We start from the raw sequence: 26,434 nt of genomic DNA, 5'->3' as shown, positions 1-26,434 counted from the left end.
TTGTATCAACTACAAGAAAAATTACAATATCAAAGCAATATTTACATATAGTAGTAGAAAAGGTCATCTTTGCTCCAAAAGTGTCTTTGCTGCTAATAAGGTTGCAAGCTCTATTCTTCCCTATAGGTGACTTGGTTAGGTGATACAGATGTTCACCAGGCTGATCTATTAAACCAAACAGCATAAAGTCAGTACTCCTGGTAAATGACTCTGGATGGATTTGCTTCTAATCAGTTTTTCCTGGTAAGTCCAAGGTAGTAATTTGAAAAATGTGCTGCCTCAGAGGGACCCACATTGGTCAAAACCACACAGAGTATCTGAAATGGCTCATAAGCTACTGGTTGTTCTGGAAACCATCAGAAGGTGGATGAGATACAACATAGAGAGGATAGATGAAGGGTACAGGTTAACACCCCACCAATCAGGAGGCTTTGCAGAACTAGGAGAGCAGGGATTCAGGAAAAGTGTGTGTGGAGCAAACTGCACTGTATGTACATCTTTTTTTTTTTTTTTTTTACAGCTTGGTTACAGCTCATAGTTTTATTCAGTAAACAAAGGATAGTACACCCCCCAGGCGTGAGGGTGGAGATCCCAAAGGAGAGGCCTGTATGTACATCTTAACTACACTTAACTGTATGTTTGCATCTTAACTAATTAGATGCCTTTCCCCATCTTCACCATCTACCTGTGATTATCATCTCTGATTACCTGAAGAGACATCCCTGGATATTACAGCCATCCTGCTTAATGGGATTGGCAAGACAAGTATTCTGGTGGGCTGTCTGTAAATGGGTGCTATTCCTGGATTCTTTTTTCATTTGCTCAAGCAGAAATCTGGAAGTCATCCTTTCCTTCATTTTACCTTAGCCAATCAATTAATCACTAATTGTTGAGTTCTTTCTCCTGAATATTTATTAAAGCTATGCAATCTTCTCCATCCCTAATCCCACCACTATAGTCATCTCCTAGAACTGCTTTCTAACTGGTCCTCATTGTCCAATTTTGCTCTCTTCCTATCTATTCTCTACTTAGCAGCCACAAGTGATCTTCCAAAATGCAAGGGTGGGACTTCCCTAGCAGTTCAGTGGTTACATCTTTGCTTTCCAACGCAGGGGGTGCAGGTTTGATCCCTGGTTGGGGAGCTAAGATCCCACATGCCTCGCAGCTTATATATATATATATATATATATACACACACACACATAAAACAGAAGCACTATTGTAACAAATTTAATAAAGACTTTAAAAATGGTCCACATCAAAGAAAATCTTTTAAAAAATTTACCTCTTAAAAAAAGAGGATTGATACTGAAGCTGAAGCTCCAATACTTTTGCCACCTGATGAGAAGAGCTGACTCATTGGAAAAGACCCTGAAGCTGGGAAAGATTGAAGGCAAAAGGAGAAGCAGGCAGCAAATGGATGAGATGGTTAGACAGCATCACCGACTCAATGGACATGAATCTGAGCAAACTCCAGGAGATGATGAAGGACAGGGAAGCCTGGTGTGCTGCAGTCCACCGGGTTGCAGAAAATTGGACACAACTGAGTGACTGAACAATGACAAAGATGTAAAAAAGAAAAAAAGCAAAGGTGAATGAACTTGTCCCTCCCGTGCCCCAAACCTTTTGATGATTTCCCATTGTCTTTAAATTAAAGTCCAAAATCCTAAGCCTAACAACATGGTTCTCCTTGATTTGGTACCTGTCTACCTTTCCAGCTCACCTTATGCCATTCTTCTACATTATCACACCCATCCTGGCCTTCTTGTACTTCTCCTTTGACTTGGGATCATTTTCTCTTCTCCTGGATGACCTCTTTCTTTCTCACCCTTTCCCCTCACCTAAGTGCCACTTCCTTGTGAAAGTCTTTCCAAATGTCCCCAGGTAAAATTTAGTTCACTCACGTAGTATTCTATAGGTTTCCTTAGAAACACTCATCACAATTCTAATTATATATTTAGTATCACTTTCCTTTGTTATTCAAGCTTCATGAGGGCAGGGACTGAATCTTGTCTCTTGACAAGTTCCTAGCACCAAGGACAGTGCCTCCCACACTATAATTATTTGTTGAGAGAGAATTATCAAATAAATGAGGACATCTTTCTTCTTCTGAGTAACTCTTACTCATCTTTCAAAGACAAAAGTCATATGTTATACCCTCCAAGTTGGGTGACAGTCAAATCTGATTCATCTTTGGGACCCTAGGACCTAGCCTGAGGCTTGGTACATGGTATATAATAGAAGTTTGTCAAATCATAATAAACTCTTGGTTAGGAGTTGATAATTTCTGAAGTCGAATGATGGGTATATGAGAGTTCATTATACTATTCTGTTATCTTTCTGTGTATATATTTGAAAATCTCCATAACAAAACGTTAAAACATATATTCACCTCAAGTCAAGTGAAAGTGTAGTCAAATATGATCTTGAGACTTCCGGCTTAGGCAAGCAGTAGATGGTGATGCCACTCACTGGGATGGATGAAGTGGGGCTGCATTCAGTCATGTGTGTTTGTGTGTTCTCAGATACATGTACTGGAGAGAATTCTTTTTCACCCCAGTGAAACTTCTTAAAAGGCAAAAAAAAAAAAAAGGTGAGACAATGAGTTTAGATTTAAACATTTTTAGTTTTAGGCACCCCAAAGGGGTGCTCGATCTTTAGTCAAGTTGCTCAATAGTTTGCAGGTACAATAAATTAAACCTCTGCCTTGGAGGAATGAGTCAGGGGAGGGTTTCTGGATGGTGACACTCCCTTTCACTGGCTTTGATGGCCTCTGGGCCACTGACCTGACCAGTGGGGACTACCCCACTATCCAGGGAGTCTGCAGTGTTGAGCTCCACCATTCCTTCCTTCACACTTTTCACCTGCATTCTCCCCTTCTTCTTGCCCTCCTGTGAATTTCTGCCAGGGAGCTATTCGTTCCTCATGTCTGCAAGGCCTTGGTGTCACAGTCTCATGTCCAGCCGCAGGGGTAGGGTGTGAAGAAACATCTGGGTTCCAGTTTGTTTCCCCCACTTACCTATGAGCGCCCACAAGTCGCTTTACCTTTCTGAACCTCAGCATCTTGTCTGCAAACTGAGGATAATCAGAGCAGCGACTTCACAGGGCTGGTGTGAGCACGAATGCGTACAAAGGGTTTAACACACAGCCTGGCACCGTGAAAGCGGTCAATAAATACGAGCTATTATTATCACCAACGTTGTGTCCTCATCGCTTACCACCAGGACGTCAGGGAGTGTTGCCGCAAGAGCCGGGCAGGCGGCCTCCTCCAGCCCCTCCCCACTCGGCCGCGGCCCGGGCACCGCCACCGCGGCTCCCGCTCCAACCTCGGCTGAGCGTCGCCCCGCGGCGGTGCGGGGCCAGGGCCCTGCGGGGCGCGCAGGGTGAGTCCGGGGTCCCCTGGTGGAGGGCGGTGCCGGGCTGGGCGGGGGTCGGCGGATGCAGGGGCAGCCCTCTGGGACCTGGGGACCCACCCGGGCGCAGGGATGGCGGCCGGCGAGGGGGTTGGGGGCGCCGGGCTCCTAGAGGCCGCAGGCTGCCGTAGGGAGGGGCCCTCCGCTCGGCCGCCAGGGGCCCAAGATGGCGCCCCTCCCCCACCCCTGCCCCGCGCGCGCCTCCGCCGCTCCGGGCGCGGCCCCGCGGCCCGCGCGCTCCTGGGCGGGGGATGTTGTGATGGAGAAGCTGCCGCCGAGCCCGAGCCCCGCAGCCTGAGCCACCTCCACCACCTGGGCCTGGGGCCTCCCCGCGCAGGTAGGAGCTCTCCCTGATGGGGCCCAACCTGGGCTGTCGGATCCCTGCCCCCTGCGGCCCGCGGATCCTGCAGCCCGAACCCCAGGGCGGCCCGCGTCCCCCAGCCAGGCCCCATCCCTGCGGGCGGCCCTCCCACCGCGTATTCCGACCGCCCTCCTGTCCCCTCCTTCCAACGTCCTACTCTGCTAAGGTCCTCACGCTGTTGCCTCCCCGACCTTTACCTGCCCCCCCCACCCCGGAATGAATAGGGAGCGAGAATAAGGAACGGGGAGCTGGGGGCGGTGGGGGATGGGGGAGGGAAATAAGAGGATGGGGGAGGGGTGGTCAAGGACTGGGAAGGGGACCTGGGGTGAGGTGGGCCGACAGGCCGCATGGATTCCTGCAGGGACCCAGGCCTGAAATCTGTCAAGCCGCATTCTGTTGCCCTCGGCGACCGAGGGGTGTGCCTTGGGGCCGGCTGGCCCCAGCTCAGCCTGGAGGCCTAGCGCTGGCTGGAGCACTCATTAGGAGCAGTTTTCCCATTGTCGATTCAGAGGATATTTCGAATCTATTTTGAACCTGCCTGTATGTTTCTCGCTTTCCTAGCCCCTCGGAGCCCCAGCTGGCTACACGCCTTAAAGCCAGAACCTCCTCCACAGTTTGGTATCTTTATTTCCTCGCTTTCCATTCATTCTTAAAACCACTTCACTCCATCTTCTGTGTCTGGCACCTATGGAAATTGCTCAAGCCAAGGTCACTGGAGACTTCCATGTGGCCAAACCTAATGGACGCTTTTCCTGTATCTCCTTGCCGTTTCTTAGTGTTAGTGGTGTGTGTCGACTCTCCCTGAAACATTTTCCAGGTTTCTCTCCTTCAGCCTTGTCTGCTCCTTCTCAGTCTCATTTGCTGCCTCCTTCCCCTTTCTTTAGTTGCTGATGAGGCTCTTGGTTCTTTCCTAGACTGTCTTCTCTCATTCTGCACTTTCTTCTCATATTTTATTCACTCTCAAGTCTCCAAATTTCAACTCTTAGAAATGGATACTTTCCAGTCAGCTACCCAAGCTGGAATCCTGGGCAACATTCTAGATTAATCTCTGTCTCTCACCCTATATCTTATGTCAGCAAGTTCTGCCACATCCACTACCTATTTTTCAAATTCATTCACTTCACTCCATCTCACCCACTGCTGCCAAACTTAATCTAGGCCACACACACCCTTTTTTCCTTGATTGCTTTGATAACATACCCTCTTGCTTACTTCCCGTTACTACTCTAACATAATTTTTCTTTACTAAAAAAAAAAAAAAAATCTATCCAATCATTTATTTATTCAACAAGTGTGCTTTGAACACCTAGTATATACCAGGTACTATTAGGCACTGAAGATTAATGATGAGCAAGATACACTATGCCCTTGTTGCCATGGTGCTGACAGTCTAAGGGGAATGTCAGATAAGAATAAAATTACAGATATAATAATTACCACAAAGGGAAAGGTGAATGGTGTCTTGAGAACACACAGGAGCACAAGCTAAACTGTACTGGAGGGTACGGAGAGAGGACTGAGGAAGGCTGAGAACATGACATTTGAACTAAGCAGTAAAGGATAAGTAGGACTTAAGCTGGGAGGGTAGGGAAAGGGAGTTCTGGGCAGAAGGGGAATCGTGTGTAAATACCTTATGGAAGGAGAGAGCATGATGTCCTCAAGGAATCAAAAGAAGATCAGTGATGGTGGACAGCAAAGTGCCAAATGTGGAAGGAAGGTAGAGGCCAGGCTGAGCTGGACAATTTAGACCATGTTAAGAATTTTGATCATAAAGCCTTTGTCCTTGGTGTGGACTTTTGATAGTAGTAGATGTAGAACATCAAGCAAATTCAGAAATTTTTCTTGGATAAAAGATCGTCAGTTTTGGGGGATAGATTTAATATGGGGAGAGACGGGAAAGGTGGTGTCAAGGACAGAATTCCTACTTCTGGTTTATAGAACAGGTTGGATGGTCATGTTATTCCATGAGCCAGGATCCTGAAAGAGGACCAGTTAGGGTGTGGGAGAGAAACATGAGTGAGTATGTTGGTTTGAGAGGCCCTTCAGACATCCAGCTAGAGATATTGAGTAGAAAGTTGAATGTATCTCTCTAGAGCTCAGATGAAGGTTCTGAAATGGAGGTATACTTTTGGAAATCATCTGTTTGTAGGGAGCAACTGAAGTTATGAGCATGAATAAATACTTGTATTGAATATTGGGTGAGAATGAGAAAACAGCATGAGAATAAGCCATGAGAAACTCTAGCAGAGGAAGATGAGCCAGCAAAGGAGTGTAAGAAACCATCAGACAGTATCGAGAGTGTAGGAAGAAAATCAGGAGATTCAGTGCGTGAAAGCCATGGCTGAAAGCTGGGTGAGAGGCCATGGTGTCAGATGCTGCCGAAAGTACAACCAGGATGAGGACTCCCAAGCATCTGTTGCAGTAAATGACACTGGGGTCATGTTGACCTTGGAAGGAGCTGTTACTGAGGTGTGTTAGGAGTGAAAGCAGGACTGGAAAGAGTTGAAGCGTGAGATCCAGGTGAGGAAATGGCAACTGTGAGTAAAGACAGCTCTTTCAAGAAGTTCATGGTGTCAGGTCGGGAAAGATTCTGTGCTTAAGTTGGGAGATAGTGGATCTCATTGAGGAGCCATTGACTACATGGAAGAAAAAATGGATCAACAGTGGTTAAAAAAAATTCCTAGAAAGGCATGAAAGGAAGAATTTAAATGACAGGTGAAGCAATTGGTTTTGGAGAAAAGGAGAGAAATGAATAGATGCTGAGTCAGTAAGTTTTTGGGCCTGAGGCTGTTCTCTGGCTGATGGCTCCCATTTCCTCAATGAATTAGGAGTGGGGGAGGGTGGCGTTATCCTCTGAGAGAGATGGGTGATGAAGGGGTTGGTCCAAGGAGAGCTATGTTCTTGTCTCAGGCAGGTCTTCGCTGATGTATTGGCTAAAGTAAACTTTGGGATCCTCTCAGACATGACTGAAGTGATTTAGCATGCATACATGCGTTGGAGAAGGAAATGGCAACCCACTCCAGTATTCTTGCCTGGAGAATCTCAGGGACAGAGGAGCCTGGTGGGCTGCCGTGTATGGGGTCACACAGAGTCGGACATGACTGAAGCAACTTAGCGGCAGCAGCAGCAGCAGTGCCCTGTTCTTTTCCCATCGTAATACTCAATCATTTATTCAACAAATACAGAGTGCTTAGAGGGTTAGATACTGCCATCATGATGCAGTGTAATGAGCTCTTCAACAACTGTTTCTTGATAGACCTTGAAGTCCATCAAGGAAGAGCCATTTCTTTATTATTCATCTCTGTCTCCCCCATGCCTAACACAGTGCCTGGCATACAGTAAGCAGTCAGGCTAAAAAACCATTGACCTTGAGCAGGATTCATCCCCTACCCCTGTGGTCTCCTGTCAGCCCCTTCAGGCTTAGTGGCCACTCTTAGTTTCTCCCCTGAGGAGCCTGCCTGCTCCCTGCTTTGAGCCAGAATCCAAGTGGCTCCTTCCATCCTTGGAGAGGTCCCAGGTGTGAGTAGTACCAGTAGGAGGGGAGAAGTTGGGTTTTGCCCCCTCTTGAAGATACTGAGCAACGGGTCATTCTTTGACCTTAAGAAATGGAATGAAGGTGACTGCACTTTCTTGGGACAGGCACTCAGCTTCGGCACTCACAGCAGAACACCCGCTTCCCTCCTCCAGTGCTTTCTGCCCCTGTGAGCAGATGGGCAGGGGTGTCCTGAAGTCACCCTGACTCCTCAGTGTTACAGCCTCACAGGGCATGTGCCCTTCTCAGACCACACCTCTAGATGCCAAGGAGATTGGTCCCGAATACTGAGAAACCTGGCTCCACACACTCCTGTTTTAGAGAAGGGCCCGTCATCCCTGTAATGCTCTGAGCGTGGCACAGTCATGGGGTCTTTCATCTCCTGAAACTCAGAGGAACAGCCTTTGAGCAAGGATGTCAGTTTAAGCCAGCCGTCCCCCTTTTTTCCTAGATCTCAGGCCTTGCTTGCCTGGGACCCCATACTACTTCCTTCTCAGGGACCCTTCAGCATTCTCCACCACCCTCCCTGATTCTCCTTCCCTGGCCCACGGGACCACACAAGCCTGTCTCAGTGTGTATTCCCAATTAGTTCTGAGCTACCTAGTTCTTAGTTCCTCTTACCCCTCCATCCTAACCAGGGGCCCCCTCTGCAGACGCACAGCACACTCTCTTTGGTCATGGAGTGTGGAGTAAGACACAGTCTTAGATGTTCCATTGGAATGCGGTGGTGCTGGGCATGGTGAGACGCAGAGGAGGGAATGGGCACGTGAAGAGGGGAGAGGGGACCAAACAGGAAAGACTTACTGCTTAGGAGCTGCAATGGCTAAGCCAGGTTTTGAAACACGATCAGAGGTCCTTACAAAGGGAGACAGGATTCCAAGCCGAGAGATCAGTGTAAACAAAGAGCCAGGGCTAGGTGGGTGTGACATGTTCTTGTGGCTGGGGCATAAGCTGAGGAGGCAGGATGGGGAGAGGGTCTGAGGGGTCACAGGGATTGGCTCAAGGAGGCTCTTGGTGATCTGCTAACAAGCGCAGACTTTATCCTAAAGCCAGCAGTGAGCCATCTAATTTTTTGAGCTGGAGAGTGACACAATCTGGTTTCCATTTTTGGAAGATTACTGTGGTTCTGGGTAGAGGCAGAGCCGTTTATTTTTCTTGTTGGTGCCAGTGGCCACGAGATTTCTCATTGCCCAGGGGAAGCCATACTGAGCAGACCAGCAGTCAGTTACATGGGAGGCAGACACGTGGACAGGAACCGTTTTTCATTTCTTTCACAGATGCGTGCATGGCATCGTGCTAGGGTCTGAGGAGCTAGAAATGACGGAGAGGTGAGCTATGGCACCCGCCTCGCAAGTGGGGCAGTGCACCTGGGAGATGGCCAAGCCTTGCCCGGCAGCCTAAACACCTCCCTGCAGCCAGTGCTCAGGGTTGAGAGCTCTGCCAAGGAGGCAGAAAGAACTGAGGCCGTGGGTTCGGGGAGACAAAGAGCTCAGGGTGAACAGGGAGCTAGAGAGCGCTCAGGTGAGAAATTGAGGAGAAAGAACTGTGCAGTGAGAATCAGAGAGGAAGGTGTGTGTTGGGGTCCAACAGTGGGGTCAGTTGCCTGTTGGGGGAGGTCAGGTAGGAAGAGAGAACTGAGTCAGGCTGTCAGGGAGGGGAGGAGAGTGTGGTAGGGGCTGTCTAAGGATGCGAGAAAATTGAGTAGTTGGTGAGGGAGAACAAACTGAGGGGGACATCCAGGGAGTGAGCATAGAAGGGGGTCATAGAAGGGGAGAAGCTTCCAGTGGAAGGTCAGGGAGATGGGGAGGGTGGAATGGGGTTCTGAGGGTGGGATCCATCATTAGGGTGATGGGCTGGGAAGCCTGAGAAGGTGATCTACAAAGGGCTTCTGAGGATGCAGGAGGTGGTTCAGGGGGCCAGGAGGGGTGGACTGTCACTGAGGAACAGGTGAGCCCCTCACCAGAAGAGCAAGTGGAGTTTGCTTGGGGCACCGTGAGCAGTGGCTGACACACAGTACGTGACCACTGTGTGTTCTCTGAAACTGGCAGAGGGGATGCTCAGTGGGGCCAGGGGAGATGGGAGGGCAGACCATACATTGATTCAACTAGTATTTATTGAGTTCTTGCTTTGTGTCAGCACTGAGCTAAGCTGTAGGCATACTGCATTGAATAAAAAAAAGGCAAAATCCTCACCACCATGGAACTCAAATTATAGTCACGAGAAGGCAGTCATTAAACCAAGTAAATAATAAATTAGCTTGTTAGATGGTACTGGTGCTGGGGAGAGTTTGGGAACGGCTGGGAGGGGGCATGGGGGCCTACAGTCTTAGGGTATTCAGGGAAGGCCTCCCTGAAAAGGTGACATTTAGGCAAAGACCTGAGGGGCTGGGGGTCCGGATCAAAGACTCCTGCGGTGACCCAGAAGCACTATAGGTGCTGGCAGAGGAAGTGGTACCCGAGGTGAGATACTTGATAGAAACAGTCATCAAAATGCAGCTTCAACTGGTCAAAGGAGCCATGAATTGGAGCTCAAGACCCTTGTTCTGTGACCTGAGGGCTCAGGACCTTGCCCTTGGGGGCTTGGTCTGCAGTTCATTCTCTCGTCTTCCCGGTCACTCCTACAGGGTGGACTTGGGGGCCAGTTGAGCCCAGTGATTTATGATGAGAGCACCAGAGCCCAGAGAGCTCACAGTGTTGGGGCTATGGGTAGTGGTGTGGCAGGAGGCAGGGAGCAGGCAGTGTCCAGTGTCTAGAACACAGGAGCTAGCTCCTCACCAGCCGCACTCCTGGTACAGTAAGCCCCAGTTGGATGACTTGGGGGTGGGGATGCACAGAGAGCCATTGTTATGGAGTCTCTGCCATTGGGAGCGAGGGCAAATCAGGGGCTGGCTGTGCTATCCCTGGCAGCTCGGGGCTGGGGGTTGGGGATGGGGTGGACCTGGCCTGGGCCTGGCCACTGCAGGTGGTTGTTGAGTGGGTGTGGTGGTGATGGTGGACAGAGCGGAGCCCAGTTACTCTCCTGGGACAACAGCTCACAGGACACAGTGGTATGTGCTGGCCTACTGAGTGCAGGGAGGTGAGGAGGTGCAGGGCACAGGCCTGGGGCTGAAGCAGGGGTGTTGCTATGCTGACCTGGAGGCTCAGCATGGTCTCCTCTCCCCGCTTGCAGGATTTGCTGAGGCCATGTCTGTTCCATCATCCCTGAGCCAGTCGGCCATTAATGCCAACAGCCACGGAGGCCCCGCATTGAGCCTGCCCCTGCCCCTGCACGCTGCCCACAACCAGCTGCTCAACGCCAAGCTGCAGGCCACGGCCGTGGGACCCAAGGATCTGCGCAGCGCCATGGGGGAGGGTGGTGGGCCCGAGCCAGGCCCTGCCAACGCCAAATGGCTAAAGGAGGGCCAGAACCAACTCCGGCGGGCCGCCACAGCCCACCGCGACCAGAACCGCAATGTGACCTTGACCCTGGCTGAGGAGGCCAGCCAGGAACCCGAGATGGCACCCCTGGGCCCCAAAGGCCTGATGCACCTGTACTCTGAGCTGGAGCTCTCCGCCCACAATGCGGCCAACAGAGGGCCGCGAGGACCTGGCCTGATCATCAGCACCCAAGAGCAGGGCCCGGATGAGGGAGAGGAGAAGGCGGCGGGGGAGGCCGAGGAGGATGATGAGGAAGAGGAGGAGGAAGAGGAGGAGGACTTATCTTCTCCCCCAGGGCTGCCGGAGCCCCTGGAGAGCACGGAGGTGCCCCCTGGGCCCCAGGCCCTGGCAGACGGCCCCCGAGAGCACAGCAAGAGCGCCAGCCTCCTGTTTGGCATGCGGAACAGCGCAGCCAGCGACGAGGACTCGAGCTGGGCCACCTTATCCCAGGGCAGCCCCTCTTATGGCTCCCCGGAGGACACAGGTACCTTGTGAAGCTTGATGTGGGGAACGTGGGAGGGAGAGAGGGCAGAAGGTGGGTCCCTCCGTACAGAGGCCGGTGTCCGCCTGGGCGGGGGTCACCAAGCCCATGTCCTCAGTCCTCAGCAGGCCATGCCCTGTTTTTCTAGAAAGAAATGTCCCTACATACTGAGAGTGCTTGAACAAGTGGATAGACCTTTCCATCACACACCCCTGATGGATGATGGACTGGTCTGTTTATGAGGCACTTACCAAGTACTGGCTTTCTGCTCAGTATTATGGTATTAAATCTGCACACCAATGGGAGGTAGACATCATTAGTATGCCCATAGTACAGGGGACAAAAAATGGGCCTGGAGAGATTTAGTCCTCTCCGAAGGTCACCCATGGGCTTCCCTGGTGGTTCAGACGGTAAAGAATCCTCCTGCAAAGCGGGAGACCTGGGTTCCATCCCTGGGTTGGGAAGATTCCCTGGAGAAGGGAATGGCTACCCACTCCAGTATTCTGGCCTGGAGAATTCCATAGACAGAGGAGCCTGGCAGGCTACAGTCCATGAGTCGCAAAGCGACGGACACGACTGAGCGACTTCCACTTTCAAGGTCACCCACAGTCTGAGATCACAGTAGAACTGGGATCGAAACCAGGTCCAAGTGCAAACCCGAGCTCTGGGCCCTTACACTGTCACTGATGCATATGGCCGGACAAACCCAGGTGCCCTCTAGGCAGTTTTGAACAGGCAGCAGCTCCTCACAGAGGTCCATTGGGAAGGATTGGAGTGTTATGTACAGAGCACCACGCTGGATGTTGCAAAAGTAATGTTTTGTTAGGAAGAGGATATTGACTAAAAGGAAACAAAGGAAGAATAAGAGACTGCTTTGTTGGGATGAGGGGATAGATATTAGGACTCCAAGGATTGATCCTTCAATGGGTCCCATTTAAAGAAGTTGAGTCTCTGCATTTGCTAGTGTCACATGGAGATGCAGATAGAGCTGAGGAGCAAACGGCAGAGATAATGGGCTGCAGCCGCAAGCCTGTGCTGGATGGTAGTGTGAGCAAAGACTCTTCCCACTCTAGGCAGCAGGCACCTTACCCAGAACCAGCCTGGGGAACCTTGGCAGAGAACAGGCAGTTCAGATGAGTGAAGGGCAGCATGCCATCTCCTTTCAAAAAACTTACTATGGACATTTTCAGACATATACGAAAATAACAGAATAATGAACCTGACTTACCCATGACCCAGTTTCAACAATTATCAACACACGGCTAACCTTGTTGCATCCATACCCCCACCTACTACTCCTGGGCCCCAGCCTAGGCTATTTTGAAGCAAATACATCTGTAAATGTTCACTCATGCATTTCTTTTTTTTTTTTTTAATCTTGATTGATTGATTTTTGGCTGCGCTTGGTCTTAGCTGTTGCGGTGAGCTTTCTCTAGTTGAGACAAGTGGGGGCTACTCTCTTGTTATGGTGCTCCATCTTTTCATTGCTGTGGCTCTTTTGTTATGGAGCACGGGCTGTAGAATGCTCAGGCTTTAGTAGTTGTGGCACATGGGCCTCGTTGCCCTGTGGTATGTGGAATCTTCTCAGACCAGGGATAGAATCCGTGTCCCCTGCATTGGCTGGTGGATTCCTAACCACTGGACCACTAAAGAAGTCTCCCAACTCGTGCATGTCTAAAATATAAAACACTTTTTAAAAGTCCAGGGACTTCTCTGGTGGTGCAGTGGTTAAGACTCTGTGTTTCCATTGCAGGGGGCACAGTTTCCATCCCTAGTTGGGAACTAAGATCCTACATGCATGCTCCTGCCTGCCCCCCACCCCCACCAAAAAAAATCCGAACTACTAAAATCATGTCCACAGAAATTTAACAGTACTTCCTCAATATCACTGAATATCTAGTCAGTGTTGACATTTCCCAGTTGTCTAATGAATGTGCTCCCTGCCCTTCTAAAATTTGATTCATCTCATCAGTATCCAAATAGGAACTGACCTTTTGATGGTTGGTATGTCTCAAGGGTTCTTTTGATCTGTACCTTATCCCTCCATCTCTATTTTGCTCAAAATTTTGTTGTTGTTTTAATTGAAGCCACTGTGTTGTCTGCCCTGGGTTTTCCATGTTCTGGATTTGAATAAGTTCTACTTCCCCCGAATTTCCCGTAAATTGGCAGTGAGTTCTAGAGCCTTCATCAAATTCAGAGTTTTTGTTTCTGTTCGCATTTTGTTTAAAAGGAGACTTCACAGGTGGTATTGAGTACTTCTACCAAAGACAAAATCTAATTGCCTGTCTTTAGAGGGATGTTAGCAACCGTCAGTGATCACTGCCCAGATCCCCTTTATAGGGAACTGCTGCTACTCCACTCCAGCTGGTTACTCATAGGGTTAGGTGTGGGGAAATGTCTTAGTGGAGTCAGTTCTTCAAGGGAAACTAAAACTAGATGTCGACGTGAAACATCCCAATTTCTAAATGTTAGCAACCAAGTCTGCTTTTTAAAAAAGTACCACACAGGCCAAACAAAATCTATCTGAGGCTTACACCGGTCTGCAGGCGGCTTATTTGCACCCTCTGCCTCAGGGGGTGTCAATCAGGGGCCAAACAATGGAGAGCCTGGATGCTCTGGGGTCCCTGGATGGTCACTATGGTGGTCACTCCTATGAGCCTTCTGAGAGTGGGAGGACGGAACTGCTCAAGAGCTGGGAAGAGTGTGCCGGTTGCGGACAGTGACCTCAGCAAGGGAGCTGGTGTGGTGAGAGGATGGGCAAGGATCAAGGTCTGCTGGAGGCAGTGGAAATCGAGAATCTCAGAATAGGCTGCATCACTGCCTACTCTCTTATGACTATTGCTATGACCAGGAAGACCACAGAGGAGGTCTGGTCTCCTGTAGGAACGTGGTAGAATTGAGCAAACATTATTTTCTCCTTCCCACCCTAGGATCTCCACAAGGTTGTTAATTGAATGTGGAAGTATATGAGTGAATGAATGGATGGATGGATGAATGATGAGCGAATGATAAATGAATGAACTTTCCTACCTGTGTTGGGTTCATACTCAGTGCCAGGTCCTGTCCTAAATGCTGAGAATACATACTACAAGTGACAGATATTCCTGCCCTTATAGCACTCAGTCTAGTATTTTGACAGAAGCAAACAGGTAGTTTGAGCCCTGGGGTTGGGGAGGTGCAGGAAGAGCATGGTAATAGAACCAGGGGTGGGTCAGTTTTGAGAAGGGACCTTTACACTGATGTCCAGTAGGTGGTGCCAGGTGATGTTTGAGGGAATGGAGGCTGGGATCAGAGAGGATATGGGGCATGTCCCAGGCAGGGAGAGAGACCAGGGGTGAGGGGAGTGGTCAGAGGTAAGGCTGAGAGGCAGGTGAGTAGGGGCTCCTAAGGTCCTACAAACCCGGTGGAGGTATTGGGTTCTGTCCTGGGGGCAAAGATAAAACAATTAGAGTATGCAACTGGAGAGAAGGTTGTTAGCATTTTGGAACAGTCATTTGGGCTGTAGCATGCAGCTCAGATTAGAAAGGGCTAAATAGGAAGAGGGAGACCAACTTGGGAGGCTGTTGCAGTGACCTAGCTGGACTTGGGGAGTGAGTAGGGCTGGGGAAAGAGAGAGAGCAGGTGACTACATCCGGCTTAGCCAAGGAGGCCTGTGTGGATGAGTGAATGATACATGAACCTTTGAGTGCGTGGGGGGAGCGCCTGAATGAATTGGCGCAGGAGTGAAAGTGTGCATTTCTAAATAAATGTATGCTTGTGGAAGCAAGGGCCGGGGTGGGGCTGTGCTCGGAGGAGATGTGCCAAGCTCCAGAAGGGCCTCCCAGATGGTCCGGGGGGAGAGCGGCCCCTCCAGGACAGATCGGAAGGATGAAGCTCTTTGAGGCAGGAAGGTGCCGACTGACAGGGATAGCAGATGGATTGGTGTGTGTGACTCAGTCAGGAGAGGTGACCTGGTCCTCAGATTCAGGGGCATATGACCCTTCAGGAAGAAGGGTGTGGCTCTGGGGGACACAGCTGTCCTAGGTGCGGTGTTCCTGGAAGGTTTGGCGGGAAAGCCCTGAAGACGGTGGACGGTTCCCAGGGAAACACGGGCATTCTAATTCCCTGGGGCCTGAGGGGAGAGGAGGCTGGGGGGAGGGAGGCAGTAATGGGTACCTGGAGGCTGGATGGGCAAGAAGAGCCCCTCCTCTCTGAGGCCACTTCATTGGAAGCCGAGGGTGGTGAGGCACCTTGCCAAAGTGACTCTCGCATCAGGCACACAGTCACCTTGGTGTAGCCACGCCCACTTCCAGCCCTCCTCGCCTGGTTGCCCAGCAGCCTGGGTCTGGGGACTGACTGCCTGTCCGTCAGTGCTGCCTCTTGGACCAGTCAGGATTCCTGGTTTCCCTGGTAACGGGAAGCACGTCAGCAGTCTGGGCGCTCCCAGCCGGTCCTGGTGCTGCGGTTGCCGAGGAGACGCTGCAGCCTAGCTGGGCCCTGGCAGGTGAGGGGGTTTGGTGCTGGGAAGCCCCAAGCCCAGCCTCAAGCTTGCTGGGGCCCAGCCCCTGAAGCCCACTCTTCGCTTGAACTGCTTGGCAGATTCTGGGCAGGGGCGGGATCCCTGGGAGCCTGGAAGCCACACCCTGTTTGCAGGGAGAGCTCTAGGCTTTGCAGGGCCCCAGGTGGCTGGGGTGTTCCCACGAGGCTGAGCCTCCTGTCGTCCCTAAGGCTGGGCTTGACTGTGGCACTGAGGTGATCGCTGCGGGTGGTGGGATGGAGATTCAGGATTGGGGGAGGGGATCTAGGATCAGAAAGAAGAGATGTGAACAGGGAAGGCTGGGGTCTCACGAGCTGCACCCTCCATCCCCACTCCAAGGGGGTTCCCTTCCCTTGTGGTCCCGGCCCCTCCCTGGTGAGCCCCAGGTGGGGGAGGATCCTGCCTGGCAGGCGCTCTGCCCTGGTGATAAGTGGGCGGGATGAGCTTCTCTCTGCAGCCCAGCACCAGGCTGTGAGCCCAGCTGGCCGGGCTGGAGGGGCTGTGAGGAGGCAGGGTGGAGCAGGAGGGGCTGGGAAGGAGCGCCATGTTCTCCCAGGACTTTTTCCTGGCCATCCTCCTGCAGGATAGTAGCCCAGGTGAGGGGCGGCATGCGCCTGGGCACCATGTGGGGTGGGGTGGCAGGGAGCATGGGCGTGGTGGAGGTGTGAGCTGGGCTGCGGGGCTGGAATGGTGTGGCTCTGCTCAGAGAGGGGAGGGTATGTCACAGGTGTGTGGTGTGCGCGTGTGCATGAAATGTCTGCACGTGTGTGTGGTAAGGGTCAAGGTGTGTCTGTGGTATTTGCACACATGTGGCAGAGGTTGACATATGTTGCGTGTCTGTGCATTCACTGTGGGTGTGGTACCCACACATGTGTTGGGGGGCATTATGGATGTAGTCTGCACATGTGTGTGGCAGGGGCTACAATATACATCTGTGTGTGCACACACCTTTGTGGATGGTGGCTGCATTAGTGAATGGGTGGAGTTGGTGTGCGTGTGTTTGTCCCTGCACATGTGTGTGCACCTGAATGCAATACCTGCCATCTGTGTAGGTGTCTCCTGTGTGTGCACACCCTTGTGTTTGTGGGGGCTACACAGGTGTGTAGTAGGACTTGTATATGTTGTGTGTCTGTGTGCATGTGTGTGTACAGGGTAAGTGTGTCCACTGGAGATACGGATATGTATGACAGGTCATTTGGGGTCACTCAACCTCCTTGCCTTCTCTCTGCCTCCCTCCTTCCCTCTGTGTGGCCACATTAGCCAGGATCAGGGCCCAGGAGGAGACCTGAGTCACGTTCCCTGCTGGTGACTCCCATGCTGTGACTCCAGACTTCAGGCTCTAGGCGGAAGCAGGAATCTTAAGTTGGAGCCCTTCCCCCACCCCTTCTCCACCACTGGGTCTCAGGAGGGGACTGGGCATAGCACCCACGATTCTCTTGTTAGGTAGGCAGACCCTTACCAAGACCACCCCCCCCAACCCGGCAGATTCCTTTTGGAACCCCAACGCCTTCGAGACGGATTCCGACCTGCCGGCTGGATGGATGAGGGTCCAGGACACCTCAGGGACCTACTACTGGCACATCCCCACGGGGACCACTCAGTGGGAGCCCCCGGGCCGGGCCTCACCATCACAGGGGAGCAGCCCCCGAGAGGAGTCCCAGGTGAAGCTCACAGGCCTGAGAGTTCTGACCTGGGGTGGAGGGGGATGCTGCTGGAGCAAGATAAGCCAGCCACTCCTTGCTCCCATTCATGCTTCTAGCTCACCTGGACCGGCTTCACTCACGGAGAACGCTTTGAGGATGGAGAATTTTGGAAGGTGAGTGAGGGGACCTCCTTCACTATGGGGGAGCTGGAGACGGGGCATCATTTGGGTCCTGATTTCTCTCTCCCCTTGCTCAGGACGAGCCCAGTGAGGAGGCCCCAATGGATTTGGGGCTGAAGGACCCCGAGGAGGGGATGTTGCCTTTCCCAGCTCAGAGCCTCAGGTGAGTGGGCTGGCAGTAGGATGGGTCTGTCTGGAAGGGGCCTTGGGACAGCTCCCTCTTCGGGGGCCTGTACCAAGTGTTACATCTGCCTCCAGCCCGGAGCCATTGCCCCAAGAGGAGGAGAAGCTGCCCCCACGGAATGCCAACCCAGGGATCAAGGTGTGTTCAAGGCAATGCCTGTGCCCAAGTTGGGCCCCCGTGAACAGGCGCACCCTCGGGTCAGGTTCTGGGGTCTCTCTGGTCTCAGTACAGCTCCGCAGGTCCTCAGCTCTTGCACTCTCAGCACAGACCCTTGTGTCTGAGCGGGAGGCACTTCAGTTTATAACTCAGGCAGCCCTGTGTCTTGGCAGGGGGTCCTTCCTGGCTGGGCTCAGGTGCTTCCTGCCCAGGGGTCTCCTCTGAGACCATCAGCCCTCCTGCAACTCTGTCCTGTTTGTGGAGCCTCTTATGTCCTCCCACCCGCCGTGCTCTGAGTCGGGAACTCCTCTGGTCTCAGCAGAGTGCCCTGTGTCCTGGCTGGGGGCTCTTCTGGGTTTAGACCAGACCCTCTATCTCCTACCCCCTCTTTTGTGTCTGGCAGTGTTTCGCCGTTCGCTCCCTAGGCTGGGTGGAGATGACCGAGGAGGAGCTGGCCCCTGGCCGCAGCAGCGTGGCAGTCAACAATTGCATCCGTCAGCTCTCCTACCACAAAAACAATCTGCACGACCCCATGTCTGGGGGCTGGGGCGAGGTGAGCTGGCAGGGTGGCAGGGTGGCGGTGAAGTGCAGAAACTGGGAGAGCTGGGAGAACCAAGCTGCCCCTCTGCCAGGGCTGGGGAGGCGGGTGCAGACCCACCAGGCAAGTCTGCGAGATGAAAGTGTGACTCCTGATCAGGAGATGGTTGCCTAACAGCGATGGGGTTGATAAAAGGAGTCACGTCAGAGATGAAAGGTGTGAGCTTTGTTAGAGTTGAAGCCTGCAGGGTGGCTGGTCCCACACCAAAGAAAGGGCCCTAGAGGAGTGGCTCACCTCCCTCGAGCTGGAAGTGGCAAAGATCAGCCACCTTCCCGGCTGGGGCACCGCTGAGCATCTGCTTCCTGGGCCTGCAGGGAAAGGACCTGCTGCTGCAGCTGGAGGATGAGACGCTGAAGCTGGTGGAGCCACACAGTCAGGCCCTGCTGCACACCCAGCCCATCGTCAGCATCCGCGTGTGGGGCGTCGGGCGGGACAGCGGAAGGTGGGAGCAAGGCCGGGGCTCCGGGGTGGGGGCTCAGCCAGCAGTCAGAGCGAGGCCCTCCTCCCTAACTCTGTTGTTTGCCTCTCTTGTGCTGCCGGACCCAGAGAGAGGTACTATGCCTAATTTACCCTGACCATTCCTCTCCCCACCCCTGGACCAGATGCAGCAAAGTGCCCAAGTCCTCTATTCTGCCCCGCCCCTCCCTGCGCGCTGTGCTCGCCCATCCTCCCAGACCTCGGCATGCTTGCCTGTCTACCCTCTGGCCAGAAGGCAGTGCCCACAGGACAGCGACCCGAGGGCAGACGGATGGGGAGGGCGTGGGTGGGCGGGAGTGAGGGTCCGCACTGGAAGGCACTGGGAGACACTGAGGCGCCCCTCCCCCAACAGGGACTTTGCCTACGTAGCTCGCGATAAGCTGACCCAGATGCTCAAGTGCCACGTGTTTCGCTGTGAGGCACCCGCCAAGAACATCGCCACCAGCCTGCATGAGATCTGCTCTAAGGCACGGCCCCCTTCGCACCCTGGAGTAGCTGCCACCTTTGCTCTACAAGGACGTGGGTGGGGTCTTTGAGTGGGGGGCGCTCCAGGGCGATGAAGCCCTGACGGACTCGCCCTGCCTCTTCCTTCTTCCCCTCCTTTCTCAGATCATGGCCGAAAGGCGCAATGCCCGCTGCTTGGTAAACGGACTCTCTCTGGACCACTCTAAACTTGTGGACGTCCCTTTCCAAGGTCAGTGTCACAACCCTGCCAGGTCTGTCTGTTTTGTTGGCAAAGTTGGGGGGACCCAAGAAGAGGCACGAGTTCCTAGGCAGAGTGATAGTAAAATGGAGACTCAGCACTTAACCTGGTAGTCCAGTGGTTAAGACTTCATACTTCTAATGAGGGGGGGGGGGTGTGAGTTAGATCCCTGGTCAGGGAACTAAGATTCTGCAAGCCATGCGGAGTGGCCAAAAAAAATAAAAATGGAGATTCAATTCCTGGGGTCAAATTAGTGGAGGGACTTTGGTTAAGGAGAGGCAGGGGAGGGGTGGAGGTAGGGCCTTGGCTGAGTCAGTGTTCAGCTTATGCCCTGGTGGTGGGGACTGGGAGAAGCAAGATCTGTCCCTGTGATTGATCCTTTTCTTTCCTCCTGCAGTGGAATTCCCAGCACCTAAGAATGAATTGGTGCAAAAGTTCCAAGTCTATTACCTGGGGAATGTGCCTGTTGCTAAACCTGTTGGTATGTGTGTCCTTTTCCACCCAGGCACCACCACCTTGATCTCAAAGCCCTTCCCCCACCCTCTACCTCCCAGTACCTCTTTTACCAGACCTTCCTCTTGGTTGATGTCACCCTGCTCTTCAGAGTGCATCCCACCTTCTGTACCTCTGTCCCAGCTTCACTCTGGGTCCTAGCTTCCCTGAGTGTGAACCAGGCATATAGGGAGACCCATTCTTGAAAAGCTTTGGTTAGGTTGGGAGGTAGGTCTTTGATGACTAAAACGCTGGAGCAGCCAGGAGCTGTGTTTGGTATTACAGCACCAACTATGGACTGTGATCATCTAGAAAGGAAGCAGTGAGCATATTTGTCAACATGCTTTGTGTTGGTAAAGTACTTCCTTACATGTCATTTAATTCTTGAGGATCCTGTGAATTTTGGATTATGATGATACCCATTTTATAGTTAAGGAAACTGAGAGTAGAGACTATTAGGTTCCCTCTGATATTTCTGATACTTTCACAGTACCTGTTATTGTTCATTCACTTAGCAAATAACTATGAGGCCTACCATGTACCAGGTCCTGAGAGAACAATGGCCACAGCCCTGCTTTCATGGAGGTTATAGGAAATTACGGTAGAAAAAAAGAGGATTAAATCAAACAATCACACAAATAAATGTGCAATTACAATTTGAGTCATTTTACTGAAAGAAAGTAGCAAGATACATGGAACTATGTAACAGAGGAGCTTCATTTAGTCTAGGAAGTCAGAAAAGATTTGAGAAAGTGACATTTGAATTGAGATCAAAAAATAAATAGGATCTAATGTGCCCAAATGGGATGGAGACAGGAATAAAGTGGGGAAAGATCACTCCAGGCAGAGTGAAGATTGGGTGTGAGGACCTATCATGAAAGACACTTTAGTATTTCAAAGGGATTGAGAAAAGCAGTGCCAGGTGAGGCTAGGAGCTCGGCAGTGGTCATAACCTGCGGAACCTCATAGGCCATGTTTATGATTTGTTCTTCATCCTAAAGTGTTAAGAAGCTATCAGAGAGTTTTCTGGAGCACACTTGTCATAATCATTTTAATTTTGTGAGGACTTCCCTGGTAGCTCAGCTGGTAAAGAACTCTCCAGCCAAGGTGGGAGATGCAAGAGATGTGGGTTTGATCCCTGGGTCGGGAAGATCCCCTGGAGAAGGAAATGGCAACCCACTCCGGTATTCTTGCCTGGAAAATTCCATGGATTGAGGAGCCTGGTGGCTAAAGTCCTTGGGGTCACAGAGTTGGATACGACTAAGCACACATGCACGCACCTTGGCGATACCATGGAGAAGGGTGTTCAGCAGGTGGAGGTGGCCGTGGAGACCTCCGGAGGACCTTGCAGTAGCTGTGGTTGGTAATAAGAGTATCTTGCACTGTACTGGGGCTGAAGAGGAGTGTGTGGATTCAAGAGGTTATTGGATGATTAAAGTCAACATGCCTTGGTGGGATGTGGGGTGAGGGACAGAGGCCTTAAGGTTGACCCCTGGCTTCCTGGCTTTTGGCACTAACTGGATAGTGGTGCCATTCTCTAAAGGTACTGGAAGAGGCCAGTTTTGGTTTGGAGATTTGAGTTCAATTTTAGGCATGCTCAGTTTGGTGTGTCTTTGGGAAGGTGAGTAGCAAACTCAAATTGGCAGCTGGATTCACAGAGGAGAGGACTGGGCTAGAGATACAAATGTGGGCATCGTTGGGTTAGAGAGGTAATCAAAGCCATGAGTCTGAAGAAGATTGACCCTGGAACGTGGGTAGCCACTGTGAGAAGGGATATCAGGCTAGGCCTGGCTGTGAGCCCCTCCAACATTTAATGGACAGTGGAGGAGCAGGTGTGAAGTCAGAGGAGAAGAGACTTCAAGAAATGGTCAGGTGTCACACCAAAAGACACCTGGGAAGAACTCAACAGTATTTGGGAATGGGTAAACAAATACACAAACGAAAGAACGCTCGGGTGAGAGCCCAAGAGATGGTGGACTGAGGGCTCTAACCCTGGTCATCTTCAGTTCTCTGTTCTTCCCCTTATACCGTGCTGACTAATGATCAGCACCATTACATTCAGTGAGGGAACCCTTCTTAGGGTGGGGATTGAGCTGGGGTTGAAGGAAGGCCTGGATTTGCAGAGAGTAGACTTAATTCAGAGGCACTGCCACAGCTGTGGAGCTGGAGGTGAGAAGATCCTTGTGGGAGAGCAGGAAGAACTCATGACTCCACCCTCCCCTTTGTGCTGTTTCCTCCTCCCTTTCACCCTCAAGTTCATGACTCTTCCAGTTATTTCATCACTCCCCTATCTACCTGCCATTCACTTAGCTTCTCAGTACAATAAAGGAACTATCTACAGCCCTTGATGGATCCTCTGCGGTCCATCAGCTTAGAAGGTCTGCTCTGTTGAAGCCAAGAGTTTCACACGGTAGTCCCTAAACTCACTTTATCATGTTTTATTTATGCTCCGTTTTTAACCTGCTCAAGTTTAACATTGGCCCCTCCTGAAGCTGCAATATTCACTCATTAATCATCTATCGATCAACAAATGACTACCCAGTGCCTGATTTGTGCCAGGCACTGGTCTAGGTTCTTGGTATATGTTAATGAACACAGCTGCCTTTAAACCAAGATTCCTGCCTTTAAGTAGCTGACATTTTATTCAGAATAGACAGGCAATAAGTAAATTATATAGTATGTTGGAAGGCTACAGTTGAGACCTGAAGCGATGAGCCTACTCATTAGAAAAGACCCTGATGCTGGGAAAGATTGAGGGCAGCAGGAGAAGGAGGCAACAGAGGATGAGATGGTTGGATGGCATCACCAACTCAGCGGACATCAGTTTGAGCAAACTCCGGGAGATTGTGAGGGACTTAGTGACTGAACGAGGCTAAGGGGGGTTGGGAGTTTGGGGCTGGCATCAGGGTGTAGGTTTCAGTCCTGAGCTGTTACCAAATATGACAGACTCTTTCCAGGTCACCTAGTTCCACTGTTGTCCCCGCCTCCATGCTGATCCTCCCCACTCTGGAGCCAGGTGCCACCCCCACAGCTCCATCTGCTTATTAGGCAGTCTGATGTCTGGTCTCCACATGACTGGCATCAGTGTCATTTCACATCTGAGCCCTCTGCGGGCTGCCCTCACCCACCCACTCCTTTCTGTGTCATCACCCTTCTGTAGCTTCCGGGTTGGTGGGTTATTATACCAGTTTGGGTACATTTGCCCATTTGCCTTTCTCAGACATCTGGAATTCCTTCAGTCAGTAGCCCTGTGCTAGGACTGGGCACACAGACAGTGAAACTTGATTTCTGTCCTTGAGATGGCCATAGCCTAGTGTGAAGAAGTTCCTAGCAGTTACAAGATGTGCCGAGAGTTGTCTCAGCAGCACCCTGTCTGCCTGTGGCAGGAAAGGCTTCCCAGACAGGAGGGCCTAGGTGAACGCTGATGCCTGAGAACTGGGAGTTTCGCAGACAGTCAAGAGAGGAGGAGCCCTCTGGAGGGAGGCTTTCCCTCAGTTACAGTCTGCCCCTGGAGGGCATCCTCTTCTTTTACTTTGTATTTCCCATCTGCCTAGCTGGGCATTTGCCAAGATTAGATGTTGATAATGCTACATAAATCATTTGAAGTTCAGGGAGCAGTAAAATATGGAGCTTGACAGGTCAGATGAGGCCAGTTTTTGGAGGACTTCATGCTTAGGAGAGAAGTTTGGCTTTGATCCAGTCAGAGGTATGATGAGCAAGGCCAAGGTGAGGGAGGACTTTGGGGGAAGACGTGTTCTCTGCCCTCAGAGGGCCCACGTGTTCGGTTCCCAGTGGGAGCCCAGAGGCACTGACAGGGGCAAGCGGGCCTGGGGGCGGACCAGTGTGTGCTTTTCATGGACATCGGTCACTCTAATGTCTCCACTACAACCACACACAGATGACACAGCCAGCTCATGAGGAGTGCAGGGAGCAGAACCTATGCCCCATGCCCTGTGCTGCTGCCCTGGTTCTCTGCTGAGTACCAGTGGCAGTGGGATGCATGGATGCATGGGTGGAAATATTATGGGTGAAAGTGTTTAAGGGCAGTTAACATTAGGAGCTAATGGAAACATTGTTACAAGGGCAAGTTGATCCATCTAAAAGCCAGGAACCTTGGATTCCCTGGCTTTTGCATAAATCATAGAAATTACTGAGTGCAGTAAGATTTTGACAACCCCTCTGGTTCTGAGACTAGGACTATAGACAAGGGGCAGGGGAAAGGCCTGGCTAAGAACCCAGGCTCTGGAATCAGACTGCCTGTCTTCAGATCCTCATTTCTCAGTTGTGACCTAAGGTCAATTACCTGATTTCTCAATATAAGCTTCAGTTTCCTTACCTGTAAAATGGTGATAAAGGGATCTATTGTGAGATTGTGTATGACAGTGCACTATAATGTCATAACATGGTGTGACACATGAGACAACATTGCTCAAATGCAAATCTTAAAAAAAAAAAAAAGCCAAAAGCAAAGCTTGCATCTTGGGGTCTTAAGGACTGGCGAGAACTGGCCTATAAGGGCTGATTTAGGAGTTGTATGAAGCACTGCAGTGTGTGAATGTGGAGAGCAAGGTATGAGGAGGATAGAGCTTTGGGGGTCAGTCTGCTCAGAAGACTGGAGGAAGACACATAGTCAGTGAAGCAAAGCAAGCTTAGGATTCAAGATGGAAGAGACTAGAAAAGTGCCAGGTCATTGAAACCAAGGAGGAGTGCACCAAAGAAGGGTATCTATGCTAGTCCAGGGCTGTGGGCAGGTGAAGTAGGGATGGGACAGAGACCCCAGCTTGACTGGGCAGAGCCGGACAGTCTAGTGTAGAGCTGGGGTGTCCTCTGCCCACCGCCAGCACTGCCACGTTCATGTCCTTATCTTTCAGGGGTAGACGTGATAAATGGGGCCCTGGAATCCGTCCTGTCCTCCAGTAGCCGTGAGCAGTGGACCCCAAGTCACGTCAGTGTGGCCCCTGCCACTCTCACCATCTTGCACCAGCAGGTAAAGGCCTGGGTGGAGAAGGTATGGCAGGGCCCTGCCATGGAGGGGAAGATTGGGAATGAGGGGAAGGGCCTCCAGGAAGAGGGACTGGCCATCCCTTTCCAACTGGTGCCCCTCCCCGCAGACAGAGGCAGTGCTGGGGGAGTGCCGGGTGCGCTTCCTGTCCTTCCTGGCCGTGGGCAGAGATGTCCACACGTTTGCATTCATCATGGCTGCCGGCCCAGCCTCCTTCTGCTGCCACATGTTCTGGTGCGAGCCCAATGCTGCCAGCCTCTCGGAGGCCGTGCAGGCGGCGTGCATGGTAAGTGGGGAGGGTGGTGGAGCGGTGGCACCCGCCCACTTGGGGCAGGCTGCGGCGTGACTGTGCCTCCTGCCTCTGCAGCTCCGCTACCAGAAGTGTCTGGATGCCCGCTCCCAGGCCTCCACCTCCTGCCTCCCGGCGCCCCCAGCCGAGTCTGTTGCCCGGCGTGTGGGGTGGACCGTCCGCCGGGGCGTTCAGTCGCTGTGGGGCTCCCTCAAGCCTAAACGGCTGGGGTCCCACACCCCCTGAAGCCGTCCATGCTCCCTCCACCTGCTTGCGTTGGGCCCCAGGGAACTCAAGGGTGCGGGGTGGGGAGGGGTCCTGCAGGCTATTATTAGACTTCAGGTCCACCCCCTCCCCCAGAGTTGCCCTCCCCAGTAGCTGGGGTTCCTCACCTGGGGGCTGGGAAGGGAGATCTAATTCTGCAAGTGACAATATTGGATTGAGAGAAGAGGAGCAGAAAGAGGAAGCAAGGCCAGCCCCAGCTCTCCATCCCCACGTTTCAGGTGGAGCAGGAGGAACTGGTCGAGGCCAGGCCCCATCTTCATAGGATCCTGCTGGGGCAGAAGGGGGCGGGGACTGGTCCAGGCATGGGTCCTCTCCCCTCTGCTCTGTGGGTACCTCTGCTGTACTGATATCACTAATAAAGTCTGCCCTGCTGAGCTATGTGCTTTCCTGTGCCTGCAACACACCATCACTCCAAGAACCCTCCTCCTTCCGTTAGGATCTTGTTCCTGGGGCCCCCTTGCCCTCCCTGCCTCAAAAAAGCAAATTGGGACAGTCGCAGCAGGGTCTTGAGTCCAAGTCCCTTGTATTTATTTGAACAGCCTGGTAACCAGGCAGCAGCAGCAGCACAGGGTTCCTGGCTGACCAGTACAGGCCTGGGGCGACAACTTCTGTCTGGTCTGCCCAAGTCAGTGCCAACTTAGACCTCTGCTCCATGGCCACAAAAGCACAGCAGCCTCAGAGCAGCCAACCCCCCTCCCATATTTTGC

General features: G+C 52.0%; 1 protein-coding gene and 1 long non-coding RNA gene across 3 annotated transcripts; one reads left to right on the top strand and one right to left on the bottom strand.

The window, feature by feature from the left end:
* LOC138990997 (uncharacterized) lies at positions 1-3,353 on the bottom strand. Its single transcript, XR_011467029.1, has 3 exons — positions 3,219-3,353; positions 2,393-2,568; positions 1-1,551 (listed from the first exon to the last, which is right to left on the bottom strand). It is a non-coding gene; the product is annotated as an uncharacterized lncRNA (long non-coding RNA).
* On the top strand, positions 3,253-26,101 carry APBB1 (amyloid beta precursor protein binding family B member 1). 2 transcript variants are annotated; one of them, XM_070383840.1, is made up of 14 exons: positions 3,253-3,383; positions 10,475-11,206; positions 17,205-17,380; positions 17,479-17,535; positions 17,619-17,704; positions 17,800-17,863; positions 18,285-18,434; positions 18,794-18,921; positions 19,309-19,423; positions 19,566-19,650; positions 20,057-20,140; positions 25,023-25,138; positions 25,263-25,439; positions 25,521-26,101. In XM_070383840.1, exons 2-14 carry the CDS (start codon positions 10,489-10,491, stop codon positions 25,686-25,688), a joined length of 2,124 nt encoding a protein of 707 aa, XP_070239941.1. In that variant the 5' UTR covers positions 3,253-3,383; positions 10,475-10,488; the 3' UTR covers positions 25,689-26,101. The 2 variants fall into 2 exon arrangements, with proteins under 2 accessions (XP_070239941.1, XP_070239940.1); XM_070383839.1 differs by lacking the exon at positions 3,253-3,383 and adding an exon at positions 3,426-3,750.
* Positions 26,102-26,434: the final 333 nt, after the last annotated feature.

The sequence above is a fragment of the Bos mutus genome, chromosome 15, assembly GCF_027580195.1.
Source record: "Bos mutus isolate GX-2022 chromosome 15, NWIPB_WYAK_1.1, whole genome shotgun sequence".
Lineage (NCBI taxonomy): Eukaryota > Metazoa > Chordata > Mammalia > Artiodactyla > Bovidae > Bos > Bos mutus.
Note: the sequence above shows the minus strand (reverse complement) of the source record. Positions and strands in the feature narration are given on the sequence as shown.

Coding starts and splice junctions, on each gene's coding strand:
- APBB1 (XM_070383839.1), top strand. CDS start 3,486: ATGGCGGCCGGCGAGGGGGTTGGGGGCGCCGGGCTCCTAGAGGCCGCA. Junction 19,424..19,565: donor TGCATGAGATCTGCTCTAAG/GCACGGCCCCCT, acceptor CTCCTTTCTCAG/ATCATGGCCGAAAGGCGCAA. Junction 19,651..20,056: donor TGTGGACGTCCCTTTCCAAG/GTCAGTGTCACA, acceptor TTCCTCCTGCAG/TGGAATTCCCAGCACCTAAG.